The sequence below is a fragment of the Ranitomeya imitator genome, chromosome 6 (genome assembly GCF_032444005.1).
Source record: "Ranitomeya imitator isolate aRanImi1 chromosome 6, aRanImi1.pri, whole genome shotgun sequence".
In the NCBI taxonomy this organism is placed as follows: Eukaryota; Metazoa; Chordata; class Amphibia; order Anura; family Dendrobatidae; genus Ranitomeya; species Ranitomeya imitator.
In genome coordinates this window covers 51,388,725-51,406,762 of record NC_091287.1, presented here as the reverse complement: position 1 = coordinate 51,406,762, position 18,038 = coordinate 51,388,725, and the positions used below count along the sequence as shown (strand labels likewise).

Genomic DNA, 18,038 nt, shown 5'->3' with positions numbered 1-18,038 from the left:
CCCCACTCCTACCTCCACCGAACACCACCTCCTACCAGCCTGGGGCCCGCAACATCACCCTACTCCTACCTCCGCCGAACACCACCTCCTACCAGCCTGGGGCCCGCAACATCACCCCACTCCTATCTCCACCAAACATCACCTCCTACCAGCCTGGGGCCCGCAACATCACCCCACTCCTACCTCCACCGAATACCACCTCCTACCAGCCTGGGGCCCGCAGCATCACCCGACTCCTACCTCCGCTGAACACCACGTCCTACCAGCCTGGGGCCCACAGCATCGCCCCACTCCTACCTCCACCGAATACCACCTCCTACCAGCCTGGGGCCCGCAACATCACCCCACTCCTGCCTCCACCGAACACTACCTCCTACCAGCCTGGAGCCCGCAGCATCGCCCCACTCCTACCTCCGCTGAACACCACCTCCTACCAGCCTTGGGCCCGCAGCATCGCCCCACTCCTACCTCCGCTGAACACCACCTCCTACCAGCCTTGGGCCCGCAGCATCGCCCCACTCCTACCTCCGCTGAACACCACCTCCTACCAGCCTGCAACCCGCAGCAACACCCCACTCCTACCTCTAACAAACACCACCTCCTACCAGCCATGTGCACGCAGCATCTACTGCCCCCACCGCCAGCTTCCTGCAGCAGTGATCCTGCCACATGGAACCCTGCTCCACCGCCGCTGTCCTCCAGGTAAGCTACAGTAAAAAGCGGATTATAAGACACACCATATTATTAAAAAACTTTTTTTCCTATTTTCGGCCTCAAAATTTGTGGTGCGTCTTATAATCCGCAAAATACGGTAAATCAAAATGTTTTGAAGAAAAAAAGTTGCAATCTTTTATCAGTTGCAGATTATTAATATGTCCATCCATCCTGTGATTTCTATAATTCCATTAATTTTCCTTTTTCCTTCTTGGTGTTGCAATGTCTGTTTCGAGAAGTGCATGTCCGCGTCGAGGTCTGTGTGTGTGTTTGTTTTCTACTGCAGGTAATGAGGATAGAGAGGGGCAGCTGCAGTTCCTATGTGTGTCTGTGCGATTATATGCTATCAGATGGGATTACATGCAAATTCATTTTTTCTTCAATAGTTGTTTTGGAAAATGTAAAATGTCATCTGATTCTAGAATTGTTCAATATCTTTTCTCTCTAGAAAGTATTATTGTACTATTGTTTTCATTAGGTTAAAGCCCGTTAATGAAGATAAAGAGTCTTGTGCTTACCAATTTTTCTGATGGAGTGGGTGTAGAAGTCGCACCTAGATCAAGAGGGAAACAAGATAATAAAGTCAACTTAACTCTAGTCTCATGAGCACAAACGGTAGAATTATTTGCATTAATAAAGTGCTATTGGCGACACAGAAGAGGCAACAGTCAGCTCTTCTGTCTGTGGGAAATTCATCTACCCAGTCGCGTAACCATAATGTGAACAGGGGCTGCAGTTCTGGAGCCTCGGAGCGCCTAAAAGTTCCTCTTGGCGCAAATAAAACCAATGCTATTAAGACTCATGATAGTTGGGAACCTTTATGGAAATTTTGCATTGGGGTCCACAATCTATTAATTACGCCACTGCATTTGCACAGCCCCCAACATCACCACAAGAATTCAAGCCGCCATATACCACAACATTTTCTGGATTTCCTGGATCCCTATGTTCAGGCTCTTCTAAAACTACCTGTTATCCTGACATTTCTGATGCTGATGACTGCAGTCCGTGAGCACAAAATGACTATTCAAACAAGCAGAGGCACTCGGTGCACCCTTGTGGTGGCCAGATAGTTTAGTACACCTCCGACCTAATTGTTTTCCATCTCTCTCTGCCTCCTGTAAATCCAGAGCTGTCAATCAAAGAAGAGGATGGTGTTAAAAGTGCATCAAGTGACTGTGCTTAGTTTGAACGGTCATTTTGTGCTAACCGTCTCTCTGTAACAACCAGGATGTTAAGACGTTGAGGGGCTCTAGTGTATTCTCACAAGGTCAAATTTTGTACTTAAATTTCTATAACTTTCTCATCCATCCTAATAGGTTTGCAGGAATCCACATATACTGTACGGTGTTACTTTTGATTCACAGACATTTTTTGCTAGCCTGCCACATGTAAATATAGGAGTGAAAAGAATGAATGTTGAATGCAATTCGCTCAGAAACCATGTTTAAAGCTATCATTTAAAAAAAGCACATGAGGGAAATACAGGACGCCTCAATCCATCTCGCAGGAGTTCGTTTTTGTCTTAATTTATATTTATCTAGCTGGAAAAAAATCTAGTACAAAGTATCACAGCAACAGAAAACTCTTCTCTTACTATGTGACCCTCCCGATTCACAATTGAGTAGTAAATCCATTGTATTGTAGGTTACAGCATTATAATAGTATTTGGAAGCATGGCCTGTCTGTACAATGACGGCTGTTCCATACCCTCCATCAACTTGGTAACAAGGTGCGGTGTCCCCGTCTGACATATCGAGCTGTTTTCTTCTAATTTACCGATTCCGATGCCCTTCACAGTCAAAGTGGAAAGAATGGACTGTTCTGACGGAACGTTTCTCGTTACACTCCTTACGTAGAGAGGTTTCCTTCTTTCTGTAAATAAAGCATTTGATAAAAATGAAAGTTTCATAATAAAAATGGAAGTGATTTCTTGGGTTATTATTTACACCTATTTATCCCACAAGAGTTTTTCTATTCTATTATACTTCTCTTTTCTACTCAATTCTGTTTTTAAAGGGAATTTCCGATACCTACGATGCCTTTTATTAATATCTTTAAACTCTAACCACTGTTGTCATTTGCTTTATTATAAAATTCCATCCACTTCCCCCTGTATTTGTCATTTTTTTCTTTTCAACCCTTGACGTTTTGTTTGAGGAGAGTCTCAAATTAGGCGTCACAGGAGGCTGGGACTGCACTCACTTCCCTGCTGATTCTATCACTCCTCCTGAAACAGGACGTCATCAGGGAGGCGGCGCTGCAGTCACTTACCAAAGCTTTATCGTTACCCACTCCTGATCATGTCTTTTTTTTCAGGAGGTGATGGAGAATAGATTGCAGATTCAGTGGCCCATTGTATCTTCAGTAGCCGCTGCCACACTTCCATCCCCGCTGCCCAAATCTTTTATGGCTGCCACTACAGTCCCTGCTTTCGCCACTGCCGCCTCTTTCCTTGAAGTGGGATGTAATCAGCGGGTGGTGATAGAAGCAGGATGAGTGACAGCAGCGCCGCCCACCAGCTTCTATCACCACCCTCAAACAAATAGTTTAATGGCTATTCAGTGTGTATTATTGAGTTTAACCAGAAATCACCGAGCCTGTGTACAACACCAAAAACTAAAGAGGTTGTCTACTACAGGGGTGTCAAACTGCATTCCTCGAGGGCCGCAAACCATGCGTGTTTTCAGGATTTCCTTAGCTTTGCACAAGGTGCTGTAATCATTATGTGTGTAGGTGATTAAATTATCACCTGTGCAGTACAAGGAAATCCTGAAAACATGACCTGTTTGCAGCCCTTGAGGAATGCAGTTTGACACCCCTGGTCTACTACTCAATGTTTGATCGGTCAGGGTACAACACCCGGCACCCCCGACGAGCAGCCGTTTTAGGTGCTGGTGGTGGTCGGAAGTGCTCAGATATGGAGCTGCTCCATCTACAGTTAGGAGCTGCGGTCAGTTATCGCATATCTGTCACTACGGTAATTCAAATCAATAACTGAGAACTTCTTGCAGTTGCCGGCATCGAGACCAGCTGATCGGCGGCCATGCCGGGTGACTCACCCCCACCGATCAGACATTGCAAGGAAAGGTCATCAGTATTAAAGTAGTGGACAACCTCTTTAGGCTACTTTTTTTTGCGGCTAGATAGAGTGCATGTGATTTTTTTTTATGCCATTCTTCCCCAGGGAGCTACGCAACACCCCAAAGCTTGAGTCCCCCTTTCTTACACGCTCACTATGTAGCAGTGTGCTATAGACATTTGTGCTCACCTCCTCTCTGCTTGTTGTGACTTTGTGAAGGTGAACTGGATGAATTCTCGGTAGAATGCTGCAACGAAATGCCTAAAATAATAAAAATGCTAATTATAAGATATAAAAATCAAAGAACCTTCTCAAATAAATATCCATAAAGAACTGTCAAAATGTATATTCCTTTTTACTAAGAATATTGCAGCAGTTTCTGGGAAATGAGAAGCTGCATTGAGCCTGATGACAACTGCATGTCTGCTTCACTGTAAAGTTTGCAATACTCATCCAATAGCTGTCGGTCAGAAAAGACGGGTATTTTGCCAGTATATCAATGGGGAGAGGGGAATAAGCTGTGTACAAATGTATGCAGGGTCTGTTTCACATGGATCCCACATTTGGTGTAATTTCTTTGGGGTAATGCATGCCACCATGTTGTACACACATGCAGACACTGTAGCGATGCCGTATATTTCATGGCGAACTAATTGGTCACAATAGAGTGTAAAATGCATTTTCTGCTTTGCACACTGTTTTATAAACCAAAGCATGTGTGTATAAGGCCTTAGATGGTGTTGCACAGAACAATTACCCTATTAGGTTGTACTGGTGGTCTCAGATCTTGTTCATAAATATTAGAGAGATGGATACAGTCTAGCATATTTTCCCTCTATTATATAGATCTCTTAGACCTGCCGAGGCTGTTGTACTTACTATGAAAAGTGATATTACAATGGCTCTATAATTCTGATACCATAATGAACATTTTAAGAGTCCAGGTAAAGAATGAGAAAACGCAAAAGTCCAAGTGTATTCGATCTCCGTCCACCCAGCCGGACTGACAGCAGTCTGTACTAAGCAGTGTGAGATCTAAGCAGGAAGGAGGGACACTGAGCAGCTGTAAATTGGGTTAGGTGGGTGAGAATTAAGTTTAACACTAATAAAAGGAAAAGGATGGATTTTCAAAGTAAGTACAGGAAAGAAATATATCTTGGTACCGTGTTAGCCAGTAGATAGAAAAATATTTAGAATTGAGAGTCCTCAGTGGTTGATACCTTTTAATGGCCAACTGAAAAGATGGTAATAAATTGCAAGCTTTCGAGACTACATACGTCATACGTTCTTCAGAATTTGTTTTAGTCTTTGCCTGATGAAGAGACGTATGTAGTCTCGAAAGCTTGCAATTTATTACCATCTTTTCAGTTAGCCATTAAAAGGTATCAACCACTGAGGACTCACAAAGTAAGTACATCAGTTTCATTAGGTCTAAGATATCTATGTAATAATATATTGTGAAATCTGGTGTCAGATCGCCTTTAAGTTAGCAGCGTCTTCATTGTTAGCCCTGCAGTAAGTTATAGATTATACTATAATAAATTGTAATATGTGACCTGTTTTCGGTTTGTGGATTGCAAATGGTATTTAGTGCAACCACAAGAATGTACTATTCTCCTCCTATCCGGGGTATCTGGATCTCTCCTTCAGGCAGTGGGAAGAATTCCACTATACTGTTAATAATTACAATACATGAAGGAAGCGCTGACAACCGTTTATGCAGATCAGTAATATTCTATGTATAATCCCCTGGAGACAGAAAGTTCAGAAAATGGAGTATGAAGGATACGGTATATTTTACATACTGTTATCTGGGGACGCACCATTCAGCAATGCTGTTTATGGCACTGCACGTTTTGTAACAAGGGAGCAAGGACTTCCCGCAGACTAAACATTTCAGTCCGTCCTTGCCAAAATCAGGATTCATATATCACATTGTGCTGCCTGTGCTGGAAAGAACAGAGCAACGTGTAACCGTTTTGTTCTTTACAGTCAATGTATGCACGGTAAGGGGAGGCGTCCACTATTTAGGGGTCTGCAGCACCCCAAACAGCCCTGGAAGTTTGCTGGAAAAGGATGTTATCAATACCACAGATAGTAATGAAAAAAATAGATCAATTTTGGAACAACTCAAGCCACAAAGGTCACTCGAAGCAAGGACCACCGAGCTATGACTTGCCTACTTTGGACACATCGTACGAAGAGGGCAATCACTGGAGAAGGACATCATGGTCAGAAGAATAGAAGGAACAAGGCGAAGAGGAAGACCAGGAGCCCGATGGTTTGATACTATCAAGATAACGGTGGAGGAGACCCTGGTGGACTTATCTAGGCTTGCACAAGATCAATCTCTCTACAGACCGTTCATCCGTCATGGGATGATTGAGAGTCTGAGAGCCGCCGGGCAGATTTGGTAGGAGAGGAAGTCATCCTAGAGTTCACTGCATCCTGTCTACATCGGGAAGTGTGGGCCAGACTAGTAGTCAGACTGAAGATCACATGACGAAGTGCCCATATTGATGAAATTGCTAGAGAACCACTTTAACATGATTGTTGTTACCTTGGATGTATAGTTCTGATTCAAAGCTTTGAGGAAACTCATGGAACTCATCATCCAGATCTTTCCACTGAAAAGCACAAAAGGAATAAATAGGCTTCACAGTGTATATTCTGTTGCCCAACCAAAAAAATTAACACATCTTAAATCGACCCTTCACACTGACACTGAAAAGTGCCCATATATATACTGTATATCATGTTTGGTCACACTACCGGGCGGTGCCCCATTTCCCTCCCGCTGCCTCATCTGCTTATACCGGCTTCCTGCATCCCAGATCCCTGAAGCAGTGGCATGGGGAGCAGAGGTAAGTCGAAATCTCGCCTACACCGCACAGAAAAGGCAGGCACGGTGTGGTTTAGACTTAACCCTGTACTCCCCATGCCGCTTGGAAGCAAGTCATGGTATAATGCAAATGGGGGCACTGGGTGAGGGCACTTTTATATTTTTATATGACAAGTGTTTAGTCACTTTTTCAGTGCCAGGCTGGAGGGTTGCTCAAAGGGTTCGCTCACATCTGCATATAAAATCCGCAAGTGCAACGTCAGTAAAAAATCACATTGCACTCGCACTAATGTTATTCAATGAGGCAGTGTTCATCTGCGAGTTTTTCATGCTGCATATGGCCACATAAAATGGCCAAAAGTCACCAGTGCAAGTCAATGGGTGAGAGAAGAAAATCACATGGCACACGGGCCATGCGTGTGCCGTTTGATTTTTATGCGCACAGCTCATAGGAAACCCGACATTTCATCAGCCAAGTGCAGTAAATTCACAGCGTGAACCGTCAGAATAGATTTATTATTATTATTATTTATTAGATAGATAGAAACATGTCAGTGAGATATATAATCAGCACTTTGCTTATGTGTATTTTTTTTTGTATTTGTATCTAGCTAATAAATAAATGAAAGAAATAGCATGGGGTCCCCCTTATTTTTACTAACCAGCTGAGGGAAAACAGACAGTTGTGAACTGGTGTTATTATGCTGGGAAAAGACTTATTATCCATGCATCTTCCCAGTCTATTAATATCTCCCAACTGTCTGCTTAGCCTTTACTGGTTATTAAAAAATGAGGGACCCCCCAAAAATGATGTGGGGACCCCCTTTCAATAACCAGTAAAAGCTAAGCAGATAGCTGTGAGGTGATATTAATGGGCTGGGAAGATGCATGGATATTGGCCCTTTCCCAGCCCACAGCTTTCCCTTAGCTGATTACTAAAAATAAGGGGGACCACGTGCCATTTTTTCTTTAATTTATCTGGAAACACTAGAAACAAGTACAGAAAACTACATACACAAAGCACTGATTACATATATCACTGACATCTACTATTTATATCTGATTGCAATATATATATATAATTGCTGTATAAGTTAGAAAAATGACAGATAATTACTGTATGTAAAATATGATGTTAAAAACACATAGCATATGGATGTCATATGGATGATAGGTGAGGAAAAAACGTGCACTCGCATGACATACGGATGCTAGGAGAAAAAAAAACGCATGACACTCGCCAACTTTTCTGGCTGAGAATCTCTACAAGTTTATGTATGCAGATGTGAGCGAACCCTACGAATTATAATTTTAGCCAATGCCATGACCCATAAATGTTCTAGGTTTAAAAAAAACTTGTCATCTCCCATTTATACAGGATTACATATAATAGGCAGGAACTACATGGCGACTTTTTCCAGAACATTGGCCGCTTGGCCACAGATCACCATCTCTTGCTGATACATCTCGGTATAATGCAAATGAATGGGGACACATTGCTACCTGCAAGGCAACATGGCATGCAAGTAGCAAAAAGACGGAATCATTTGGATATTTGTCTCCTGGCCAAAGTCGCTGTGTAGCTCCAGTCTCTAGGCACATTTGGACAAGCCAATAATCCGCAAATAAGAACAATTATTCCCAATTATCAGCCCGTGTAAACAAGGCGGCGATCACAAAAACGCCCATTTGTGTTGTGAACGGCCTCAAATTCAGACATCTAGGCCACGATTTATCTTTTAATTTTTAAGTCACTTTTTTTTTGTCTTATGGTATTGCAGTTTTTGCTGTCATCAAACTGGGCAAAGTCAAAAATTGACTATTTTATCTGATCTTAAAACTGCTCTTGTGACTTTTCAACAAAAAAAGTTGCAAAAGTCTGGGACACTCACAAATACATCAAGGGAGGACTATAGTGAAATTGCGCCAAATTTTGCATCTTTAAAAAAAAACATTTGCAATTGATGAATCAAGAGAAAACATCTAGAATCTCGAAACTCCATCCACAAGGCAGAAAACAATTAAAAACAAACAAACAAGAGAGCAAATATAAAATAGACTTAAAAAGAAAAAGTGTCAATAGAATAATGAATTGGGTGCATACAAAAAAAGGCGCAAAACACACTCAGCAGGACAAAAAAAACAGGCATAAAGGCAATGGTGATTTGGGCGCATAGTCTATAGCAGTAACACAATATAAAGCTCCTACTGTCAATGTACCGTGGCACACCGTCTGATGTAGCTATTTGGTGGTGTGTGACTACTATTTAGTATTGGACTCTTCTTTTTAGGGCACTTACTACTTGGTCTTGCTGGAATTTCGATATCTCTTTCTGAGGTCCAATGCTTAGCACCTATAGAACAACAGGAATTTATCGTTTGTGTTTATTTCCTCTTTATTGAAACTTTTCCAACAAGGTAATAGAGAAACAGAGATAGCATCAGTATTCGGCAATTATCCATGTGGGACAATGCGGATGTAATAGCTGAACGTGAACCTTCTCCTAACACTCTCATGTTTCCTAAATGGTGTAAATATATACGGGGTCATTGTGTCACCCACATATTGTGTTCCAGTAACAATATGGTCGTCATCAGCTCTTATTCTCAAGTGGAATCATTTCAGCGCAGATGTCATTATATTCAGTTATATTTAAATGCAACGTGTCATTGGAAAATGACATAGTCTTTAAATCAGGCAATTACTCTTATTATTTATGTATTTATTTATTTTAAATTTTGGCAATACTTTTTTTCCATAACACAATCTTTATTAAAAATTAAAAACAAGATAGAAATCTTGCAATTTTCTTTTAGACTCAAACTTCCTGTTGTTTTAGGAAACAACACATGTACATTAGCTGCAATGGACAACCTCAGACCCTTATCTCTTGCACTGAAGCGTCTAATGAGCGTGTGCAGAGATCATTGTGAAGAGAAAGGGTCATCCGTGACATCACTTATTGTGAACGGTGGATCTCCGGTTATCAGCTGTGTATAGAGGTGTTATCGGATATTGTAATCCTGCCTCTGATGATAACGAGACTGCTGAAAACTCTTCCTGAAATGACAGGAAGTAAGAGTCTTTCCCCAAGGTTGTAATAGGGATTTGGCTGTGAGATTCAGGAGCATGCACTGACTATGTTAGAAGGCTCACATTCTGTCATACTAGAGTCGCTACAACATAATAGTATATATCAAATGGGCAAAACAAAAAAACATTTCCAATAAAGAAGAACATATGTCACATATTAAAGTGATGCTGGAGGCACTGGAAGAACTATCAGATTAGTATCCTGTGATTTACATCTGACATATTCATCTAGCACCTCAGTGGAAGTGAACTTCACCTTCCTCCTATTGTGTGAAGAAAATGAGGAAAACACATACATAAAAAAAAGAAGAAGAAAACAGCCAGCAAGCACTTATAAGACCATTAGCAGATTAGGTCAAGTACAAAATGTCAAAAACTATAGTTTTAGTAAAGTGATTAGTGTTCTTCTACTTTACCACACCGGCGGCTCTATATTTCCAAGCAGATTCACTGTGCTGCATCCATGGGTCGTCACCAAACTGTTTCATGAAAGAAGAAATAAGAATAAATGTAAGGTGCAACAGCAATAGGAAATGGAGGAGAAATTATTGTACTTCACATACGGTTTTTTTTTTTTTTTTAAAAAAAAGGAAACCTGAGATCCAGATTGTGCATCTATTTTGTAGTGTTTTATGTGGACATGGAGTCTGACACTGTTAGTGGTCACAGTTATAGGGCATCGCTAATGGCTAAATAAAGGACGTGTTGTGATCGTCTCAAAGACGCAGTAATTGTCTCTGTTAGGATATGTGCACACGACGTCTTTTAGACCCCGGTGTAACCATTGAGTTTTTGATGCAGAAAACACTCCAGGAAAGCGCAATTTTTTTTCTTCCACAAGTGTTTTTTTTTTGTGTCTTTTTGATCATTTTTGTGGTGACACCTTTTTTTTTTCTTTTTTTTTCTTCTAAACCGTATTTATAAACTAGTGAGACACTTTTTTGAAGCAGCTTGAAGAAGACGTCGTGCGAACATTCACCGTCCGTGTTTTCCTGAAGCATCCTATGCTTCAAAAACTCAACTGCTTCTGGTGCTCATGTTCCAGTCCGCTGTCAATTTAAAGGGAATCTGTCATCAAGGTTTTTACACCCCAAATTATTGGCATGTATGTGAAAGTGCTTTCATGCTGAGTAAATCCTTACCTTTCTTGTAGAAATTCGTTTTGCAGTTTTAGAGAAATCCTAGAGGGACCTGTCAGTCAGAGACAGGAGGCAGGCAGTGGGAGAGGCATAAGGAGAGAGGCAGGGGAGCTGTAGGTACAGAGCCTACCCTCTGCTCTTTCTAGGATTGGCGGTCCTATCAATGATTGACAGCTGTCTATGCATGCACGCTTATACAAGGACAAATGATAGAAAAATAGAGCATGGCACTCCCATATTCGGTGCCCCAGTAGGATCCTATCCCTTTAAGCATGTAAAGTAAACTTGGCACTCGGATGTGAAAACGGTAGATATTTATCTGTGCAGGCAATCCAAACCATCAGACAATTCGGTCCAAAAATGGAATCAGAAGAAGCAGCGCAAGTGTCAGGGAGCAGAAGCTGCAGGGGAGGCACTTCTGTGCAATCCTTGTTACTGAAGAAGAACCATTTTAGGACCGAAACATCAGTCACTGATAGGATGGAAAACCCCAGAAAGAACAGAGGTTTATATGATTAATGCACAGACTATGCTCAATCTTTTCTCACAAAACTATATCGCAGTCTACTCAGCTCCCCATACTCTATAACAGTGTTCCCCAACTCCAGTCCTCAAGAGCCACCAGCAGGTCATGTTTTCAGGATTTCCTTAGTATGGCACAGGTGATGGAATTATTGCCTGTGAAGGTGATGCAATTATTACCTGGGCAATACTAAGAAAATCCTGAAAACATGACCTGTTGGTAGCTCTTGAGGACCGGAGTTGGGGAACACTGCTCTATAACTTTGTGCCGGCAGATTGGGTAAAGAGATGAATATGTGGCCCATGGTCCCCCTTGAAGACACACATATTGTTATGGAGTATATTGTGTATTGTCACATACGTTATTTGTGATAGATTGCATTTTCTCCGACAGTAGGAAGAGTTAGGTTTAATATTTGGGATTAGCCCAGAGTGAGAGGGGATAAGTTGAAGGGACAGAGACAGTATCCTGTCAGGATGTTGGATAGAGCCCAGTGTGCATAGAAAGCGGACCTAAGGTCTGATTAGTGAGCAGTGCCCGATGACATAGGTGTCCCTTACATGAGACGAGACTGTGACTAAGGATAGCGAGAGCCTAGTGGTGGGAAGGAGAGAAGTGACCGAAAATTGGAATTAACGATCAGAGACGGGTCCTAGGACGGGATGCCTAGCAGTACAGCCCAGAGTTTATAACTCAGAGGTAACAGGCCAAGATGGGGCAGAGTACGTGAGACGAAGAGAGTGCCCAGGGCGGGAGTTCCAAGGCGTCTGGGACAGAGAAGATAAGTACCGGCCCTACTGGCAATATAGTTCTCTAGAGGGGAAGGAAGATGCGGAATCACGGGTTGAGAATAGGACTCTTACTATTTGGACTGTAGTACCGAGTTGGGTTGTGGTGAAGCAGAGAGGAATGGTGAATATAGAACTAGCAGGAAAAGAGGAAGGGATTGAAATGGCGAGTGGAAAAATGCTCCGTATTGAGAAAGAAACGTTCATAAAGTTGTGTACCCGCTACCTCTAATCCCCCCCAAGTTATCCTTGAGTAAAAAGTTTATTTTTTACTGGTGGCAAACCAAAGTCATCACTAACATGAGGCGTAGTGACCCTGTAGCACAAGTCCACACACCTAGCCAGGATCTCCACCTTCATGTAACCCTCCGGGGTGAAAGAAACAAGCACCTCGCCCACAGCTACCGCCCCGCGCCACATTGCAATTGGCCTGTATTTTCATGGTGACAGGTTCCCTTTAACCTTAGCAGGCATCTGTAAATACCCACATTTCTTTACAGTGTTGTTACATACAGTATGTGTTCTGCGTTCCCATATGCGATGGACGATAGCCGCCTCTTTCACAGCTTTTATTTTTGTTCCTGAGAGTTGAAACAAACGAGTTGCACAAAACCCCCCGAGATAGGAAGCCTTTTATACAAATATGCATTGTTCATCATGGTGCACACCATCATCGCTGGTTCTAGCTGATTTCCACTTTGTGCTGTTTCCTTGTCTGCTTTATCTGGCATCTGAAAGTTATACAGGAAATATGCGGTTAGAAAAGAAAAAGAAAAAGTATCTCTGAGGAAAGTAGCCAGCAGCTTAGAAGCAAATACTGAACTCCTCCAGTCAGTTAAAGGAATACAGCGCCTAAAAACTAAGATTGAAATAATTTAATCTACATTTAGTGTTTTTTTTTCTAGATTTTATTACTGTGACCACTAATTCTACAAATGACCTAAGACTAACATCCCCTGTAATCCGAACCTCGCACCTCCGTCTCAAAGACTTCTCTCGTGCTGCGCCAGCTCTCTGGAATGCACTTCCCCAGACGATCAGACTGATACCTAGCCCCGACCTATTCAAGCGCGCTTTAAAAACCCATCTCTTCAAACAAGCCTACCACATCAACTACTCAGTAAACTAACTTTGTCCTGTTCCCTCCTTCCAAATATTATCTGCATGTGAATCTGTACCCTACTACTCATCTGTCTCCACACCCTCCATGCACCCGATAACTGCACTTGATACTTGACTATTGCACTTAAACACACGGGCTGATGACTGGATCATGCAGCTTTATATGAAAATCCCTATTTATTATAATTGCCAGACCTGAAATAACAAGCACTTTTCACCTATTGTGTCCCCCCATTTTCTTTTATCTGTACAAATGAACACAAAATCATACATGAATACAGATTACATTTATAACATAACTTCAGCTGATACAATATTATAATGCTGCTATATTGTGCTAAGATGATATTGTATTGAGTAGTGTGTGAAGCTCCTAGGCCGCAATGCAAAATCTCCCACAGAACTCACAACTACAGTGTCACAGAAATGTAATAGTAATGGTTCTCTCATATTGGTCAAAGGGACCTTTTCGGGCCTCCTTAGGCTCCAGGACCCGGGTACGAGTGCAACACCTGCACTTTCTGTAGAACTCACATAATACCACCACATAGTGCCCAAATAATATGCATTACCCAAATAATACTCCCACATAATACTACCAAAGAGTTCCCAACAATTACACCACATAATGCTAACTAACATTGGTTGTTCTAATATTTTCCTCCTGGGACCCCCTGGAGTATGTCACCTCTAAAACAAGCCCCAATAGAGGCCCTTTTTTTTAAAGAATTTGATTTGGAGGCGACATACTGTACAGCAGTGGGTACATATAGGTTTGACATATAAACGCATAAGAGTTCCATATTCTGCCATATAGGATCCATGGAGGAGGCCTGAAGATCAATAGCAAGGTCTAAAATCTCACCGATGCCCCTTCAGCAGTGCAAAAACATCCATTTTTATTATTGAAAAAGTAGAAAACGATTGCGACAAGTGTGCACTGACCTGTAACTTCACAGGAGGATCTTTTTGTGACTGTTTATCACTTTCTAACTTTTCTTCAGATCGGTGTCTTGACTTGGAACGAAGGCTTTGTCGTCTACCCAGCTGTGTTCCTACAGATTTTGAGGGCTCAGGTCCACTTGGTCTCCCCTGCTCCTTATCCCTCTGAGTCTGAGCGCTAGGCTCAATGGCCGTCATATCATCTCCTTCATTGAGTTTAGCTCTTCTTTTCCCTGAAGATGACGGGGTTCTTTGTAGCTTTGTTGCAGACTTTTTTAGGTTATAAACTATTTTTGGAACCTGTTGCATTATTTTATTTTCTGCTTTATCTTCCGGTCTCTTAATTGTTGTCTTGCTTGATTTGCTATCCTCTTGGTCGGCCATTTTTTCATTACTAGAGACAGCATTGGGCCTTCTTCCTTTTCTCTTCCAAGACTTTAATTCTTGTTCGTTAATGTTTATTTTTTTTTCATTTCCCGTTGTCTCTTCCTTTGGATTTAGTGAAAGAATCTGATCTTTACTTTCTGGTCCCCCACTTATCTAAACAACAGAAAGGAAACTGACAAGGCTGATAACAGTGGCACGATCATACTATCGATGCTAAGTGCTGTCAAATTTTTTATTTTTTTTAAAGTTAAAGGGGCTTTCTCGGTTTCGGGAAAACCCTTATTCCCTAGCTGCACTTTATTTTAAAAAACAAACTTTTCTTTACTCAACCTCCCCAGATCCGGGGCTGAATCTCCGCCATGGATCTCGGTGTCTGTAATAGTCCGCAGTGCTGATATCACGTCAACAGCGCTGTAGCCAATCAGTGAGCTCGGCGGTTTTGTCCCAGTTGCCAGCATGAGCTTCTTAGAGCTGCTGAGCTTAGTGATTGCCTGCAGTGCTGTCGACACTCGCAGCAGTGCAGAGACTTAGTGCTAGACCCGGGGAGAGTGAGTAAAGCACAGTTTGTTGGTTTGTTTGTTTGTTTTTTTTAAACTGCTGGCGGGTGACAGGGTTTTTTTTTCCCCAAAAATGGAAATTTTCTTTAATAGGGTAGTCCATTTACAAGGGCGAGCCCTGTCCACATATGACTATCCTAGAGAGGAGCTCATCTTTGGGACCTCCCCTCTATTAGCTAAAACAGATGAAAACATTTACGGTAATTGCTATCTTTCTACACAGTTTTTTTTTTATCCATCTTTTAGGCAAATTACAGAAAGTCTGTATGAAATAACTCAGGAGTCCATCTCTGCACCAAATCACCCATGCGCTAGGATGAAGAAGACTGGCAGCAGTAAGAGCCAGGAGTGTTGCACAGTTTCTATACTGACTTCTTACCTTGGTGTCTACCATATAATCGTCCCTTGGTTCTGTAGTAGTGGATGCACCCAAATCCCTGCAAGCAACACGTCACATACAGATGAAATGGCAAGCAATTACATCAAAATCCGACAGTAATGTGTAAAACTGAACATTTTATGCAATCAGGGCCGGTTTTAGAAAAAAGTGGGGCCCTGCGTAAAAGTTTAGAGCGGGGCCCCAAATGCTCACATATTGCACCATCACACAGAAACATTTCGGTTGTGTTTACAGGTGCTGAGTTCAGGCCCCTAAAAGATCGCGATCAACAATATTGAAGTCATTCGACACTTGTTTCCCGGCCTCTACACCGGCTGAGGAAGAATGATGGGGACAGGACTCTCAACAGTAGAACAATCTGTCTCTATACAGTATCATGTTATCAGCAGCACATCTGGAGTTGTGCTGCCGAGAACAATGATTTTGGTTCCGCATAAACATTCCAATCACTCAATTAATAGGCGGCACTATGCTCGTTTAGTATAATGCACCCCATAGTCCTCCACAAAGTAGACTGAATTCCCCATAGTCCTCCATGCAGTATGATGCAGCCCCATATAGTATAATGCACTCCCAATAATCCTCAATAGAGTATAATGCAGCCTCCATAGAGTATAATGCAGCCCCCATAGAGTGTAATGCAGCTTCATAGCATAATGCAGCATCATAGAGTATGATGCAGCCCCATATAGTATAATGCACTCCTAATAATCCTCAGTAGAGCATAATGCAGACCCCATATAGTAAACATGATATAATGCACTCCCCATAGTCCTTGATAAAGTATAACGCAGTCCCCATAGAGTGTAATGCAGCCTCCATAGAGTATAATGCAGCCCCATAGAGTATAATGATGCAGCCCCATAGAGTATAATGCAGCCCCCATGGAGTATAATGATGCAGCCCCATAGAGTATAATGCAGCCCCCATAGAGTATAATGATGCAGCCCCATAGAGTATAATGCAGCCCCCATGGAGTATAATGATGCAGCCCCATAGAGTATAATGCAGCCCCCATAGAGTATAATGATGCAGCCCCCATAGAGTATAATGCAGCCTCAGTAAAAATAAATAAAGAGCATTTGGAGCGGCATTCAAAGGCAACAAGCATAAAGAGGGTGCTTTAAAATATGTGGATAGCTGATACGTGTCCTCCAGAGCAATGCAAAAGTGATTGAATGTGAATACCAACATTAAGAACAGTTTTAATTTTTCCCGACTTGCAACAATTTCAGCATGTGTAAAATCAGAGGTTGTCCACCTTTGGGGACGTTTTTGTTTACTTTACTGTGTGTATTTGCAGCTAAAAATAGTTTTTTTTGCAATTGGGTTTTATAAAAAATGTTGTATTATTTGGTTTTACAGGCCTTTTTTTCTCTGCACATTCTACTTTAATATGATCTGTGATCATAAATTAACTGAGAGAAGCTTGGAAAAAGACAAATAAATGAGTAACAAACTCATTGTCAGATATCATAGCGAGCTCACTGATGGATTCTCAGGTAACTCGTTCTATAGCCAGCAGTAGACAATTCAACAATGAGGCTAAGGAAAGAAAATGGTGCAAAATTTATACTGAAACCCAATTGCAAATATGATTTTTTATCCCAAAATATATTTAAAAAATGTCACCGAAGATGGACAACCCCTTTAAAACAGTTTTGTTTTCTTTACTTACCCCTGATCTAGATCATATGTGTATTCAATCTCAGAAAAACTTAGGTCCCCTTCTTTTTGTATTTTAGGTTTTTTGTGAAGAGAAGATACAATAGAATCTGCGAGGGGCGCTCCCTCTCCCTAGGTAAATAAATACAAATAGGATAACGAGACATAAAAAAGCTAACCGGATCTCGACACCTCCCATTTCTGCTGCCCTGGGACCATCAAGAAGGCCCAATCCTTTTTCATACATTTTTACCAGAAATTCATGTGAGTGCAATGAGACCTTAGGGATGTGCTGCACGGTGACCTTGGAACAGTCGCTGATAATTCGGTGTGAGTCATCGGTGTAACGCTCACCCCTCATTCATCTCCTGTTTACGTGGAGCAACGTGCTGCCGATTGAATATTTTTTTAGAGCATAAGCCATCTAGTAAACCAATATATAAGAACTAGCTATTGAACCCGTTCTACGCCCGGGTGGCGAGCATTTATATTGGTATATGGTCTCCATCCTGTCATGTGCTGCTCCATCATGCGTCCCCATCCTGTCATGTGCTGCTCCATCCTGCGCCCCCATCTTGTGCCCCCATTCTGACATGTGCTGCTCCCATCCTGCGCCTCCATTGTGACATGTGCTGCACCCATCCTGCGCCTCCATTCTGACATGTGCTGCTCCCATCCTGCGCCCCCATCCTGTCATGTGCTGCTCCCATCCTGCGCCCCCGTTCTGTCATGTGCTGCTCCCATCCTGCGCCCCCGTTCTGTCATGTGCTGCTGCCATCCTGC

At 42.1% G+C, this 18,038-nt stretch overlaps 1 protein-coding gene across 2 annotated transcripts in view; it reads right to left on the bottom strand.

The window, feature by feature from the left end:
• CCDC7 (coiled-coil domain containing 7) overlaps positions 1-18,038 on the bottom strand; it is a 53,527-nt gene that overhangs the window by 4,872 nt on the left and 30,617 nt on the right. For both annotated transcript variants that reach the window (XM_069729666.1, XM_069729668.1), the window contains 10 exons: positions 17,269-17,387; positions 15,570-15,627; positions 14,250-14,786; positions 12,851-12,913; positions 10,149-10,211; positions 8,939-8,992; positions 6,357-6,423; positions 3,986-4,057; positions 2,425-2,589; positions 1,233-1,267 (listed from right to left, as the gene is read on the bottom strand). In XM_069729666.1, coding sequence (XP_069585767.1) covers positions 1,233-1,267; positions 2,425-2,589; positions 3,986-4,057; positions 6,357-6,423; positions 8,939-8,992; positions 10,149-10,211; positions 12,851-12,913; positions 14,250-14,786; positions 15,570-15,627; positions 17,269-17,387 — 1,233 coding nt within the window. The remainder of the gene's footprint in view (positions 1-1,232; positions 1,268-2,424; positions 2,590-3,985; positions 4,058-6,356; positions 6,424-8,938; positions 8,993-10,148; positions 10,212-12,850; positions 12,914-14,249; positions 14,787-15,569; positions 15,628-17,268; positions 17,388-18,038) is intronic.